General features: G+C 28.1%; 1 protein-coding gene across 1 annotated transcript; it reads left to right on the top strand.

Moving 5' to 3' along the window:
• The first annotated feature begins 326 nt into the window (after nt 1-326).
• LOC124930578 (RHOMBOID-like protein 2) lies at nt 327-2,027 on the top strand. The gene is made up of 5 exons (XM_047470909.1): nt 327-388; nt 1,097-1,250; nt 1,324-1,487; nt 1,556-1,714; nt 1,930-2,027. Exons 1-5 carry the CDS (start codon nt 355-357, stop codon nt 2,025-2,027), a joined length of 609 nt encoding a protein of 202 aa, XP_047326865.1. The 5' UTR covers nt 327-354.

The following is a 2,027-nucleotide window of genomic DNA, read 5'->3' as shown; positions in this document are numbered from 1 at the left end:
ATATATCTACAAAATTGACAACCTTAGTTTCCGTCGAAAGTTTCATCGCAAACACTATTTATATTTATAATTAGTTAACTCTCTTTTATTATCACCAAACCCACGTTTCAGTTTCTCCCTCCAAATTTATGAAATCAGGTTTTCCTTACATAGGTATTTTGATTTCCTTCTTTGTGTCTTCTCCTTATAATTTACCTCTATCTCTCTGTTTCTTCTCCTTCTTCACATATATTAGCAAACTAAATAAAAAAAACAGAAGAAATAGCAAGCAGTAATGGCGAATTGATATCAAGAGAATGTAGTAGGATTGAATAAGAACATAGTAAGTAACTTCCTTGATTCAAACGAGCGTCAATGGGCGTCCTGGCTGGTACGATGATCGTCAAAGCTAAGAGCATCTCCAATAGTACTGCAAACGCATACCCAAAATGGGTTTTCTCTTCCAACCGAACTGCAAAACCAAACCCAAAATGAGATTTCTCATTTTCCCTCTTCAAAAAACCCAAATATGCGTTGCTACTGTTCACAAACGTATATATTTTTTTTTTTTGCATTTTAGCCCTTTAACTTTTACTTAATTAATTTTATATATTAAACTTACTTATATAATTTATTTATATTTTAATTTATTTATATTTTAATTTGTTTATATGTTTTATTTATTTATATGTTTTATTTATTTATATTTTATTTTTATCTTATATTTTATATTAAGTTTATTTATATAATTATTAATTTAATTTATATAATATTTTTTATATAACATAAATTTATAATATAATTAAAAAAAATTATAATAATATTAAAAAAAATTATTTTAATATATATATATATATATTATTTTAATAAATTTTTATAATTAATTTATATTTAAGTTTAAAATATTTAGATGATATTATAATATTGTGGTGTAATTTATAAGTTTGTAAAAGATAGGAGTGATATTAAAAAGTTATAAAAGTTGATGTAAGAAAGAATATTATAAGAATATTCTTTTGGGTTTGAGAATGAGTTTTTCGGTTGGAGTAGAATTACTGTTTGATGTGACATTTACACCAAAATGAGTTTGAAAATGAGTTTTTCGGTTGGAGATGGTCTAATATCGCTATGTTTATCGTCATCATGTTCATCAATAAATGTCCTAGTAACAATATATCGAAGATGAACGGAACTTGTGTTGCTAGATTCCTCGGTAGGATTTCATTTCAACCTCTCAAAGAGAATCCTCTCTTCGGTCCTTCTTCTTCAGCGTACGTAAAACCTAACCTAGCTAATTGAAATTTGAAGTATAACTGTATTAGTTTATCATACTTTTGAATACAAATTGGAGAAATTAGGAGGATTAGAATGGAGTAAGATAGTGAATGAACATCAACAGTGGAAATTGATTAGTTGTGTATGGTTACATGCTGGACTTATACATCTTTTTGCGAATATGTTAAGCCTTGTTTTCATTGGAATTCGACTTGAACAACAATTTAGATTCCGTTTGTTTTCTTTGATTTGTAATGAATTGAATAGTTTCTTGTGGAGTTTGTTTGATTTTGATGAACAGTTCGGATTGGAGGAATTTATCTATTGTCTGGATTTGATGGAAGCATATTATCTTCATTGTTTATACAGAAGAATATTTCAGTTGGTGCTTCTGGAGCTTTGTTTGGTCTTCTTGGTGCTATGTTATCTGAACTTTTCACTAATTGGACTATTTCAGAAGGTTTTTTAGACTTTTCACTTCTTCGTGTTATGTTATCTAAACTTTGATTGTTTGGTCTTCGCCATTTCTTCTCATTCTTCTTTGTTTTTTATGGAAACATAAGATTTTTTTTATTTATTTTGCCTATAAAGTAGAAATTTCTGAATTTTCTCTTTTCAAAAAAAGAGGGAATTGCCATATTTTAGTTTCCTCTTCAATATGGATCTCATTTACAGGTCCTCTTCATGGGATTCCTTATGGGTTGAAGGACACAATAGCTGTACCAGAATACAAGACGATGTGGGGCTCAAAACCTTCAAAAATCAAGTATTGA

Source organism: Impatiens glandulifera, chromosome 3 (genome assembly GCF_907164915.1).
Source record: "Impatiens glandulifera chromosome 3, dImpGla2.1, whole genome shotgun sequence".
Lineage (NCBI taxonomy): Eukaryota > Viridiplantae > Streptophyta > Magnoliopsida > Ericales > Balsaminaceae > Impatiens > Impatiens glandulifera.
Note: the sequence above shows the minus strand (reverse complement) of the source record. Positions and strands in the feature narration are given on the sequence as shown.

What these genes read in the sequence shown, in the direction of transcription:
- LOC124930578 (XM_047470909.1), top strand. Translation starts at nt 355, where the DNA reads ATGGGCGTCCTGGCTGGTACGATGATCGTCAAAG. An exon ending in TGGTACGATGATCGTCAAAG is followed by an intron (nt 389 to 1,096) that starts CTAAGAGCATCT and finishes GTTGGAGATGGT; the next exon opens with CTAATATCGCTATGTTTATC. An exon ending in TTCGGTCCTTCTTCTTCAGC is followed by an intron (nt 1,251 to 1,323) that starts GTACGTAAAACC and finishes TTTTGAATACAA; the next exon opens with ATTGGAGAAATTAGGAGGAT.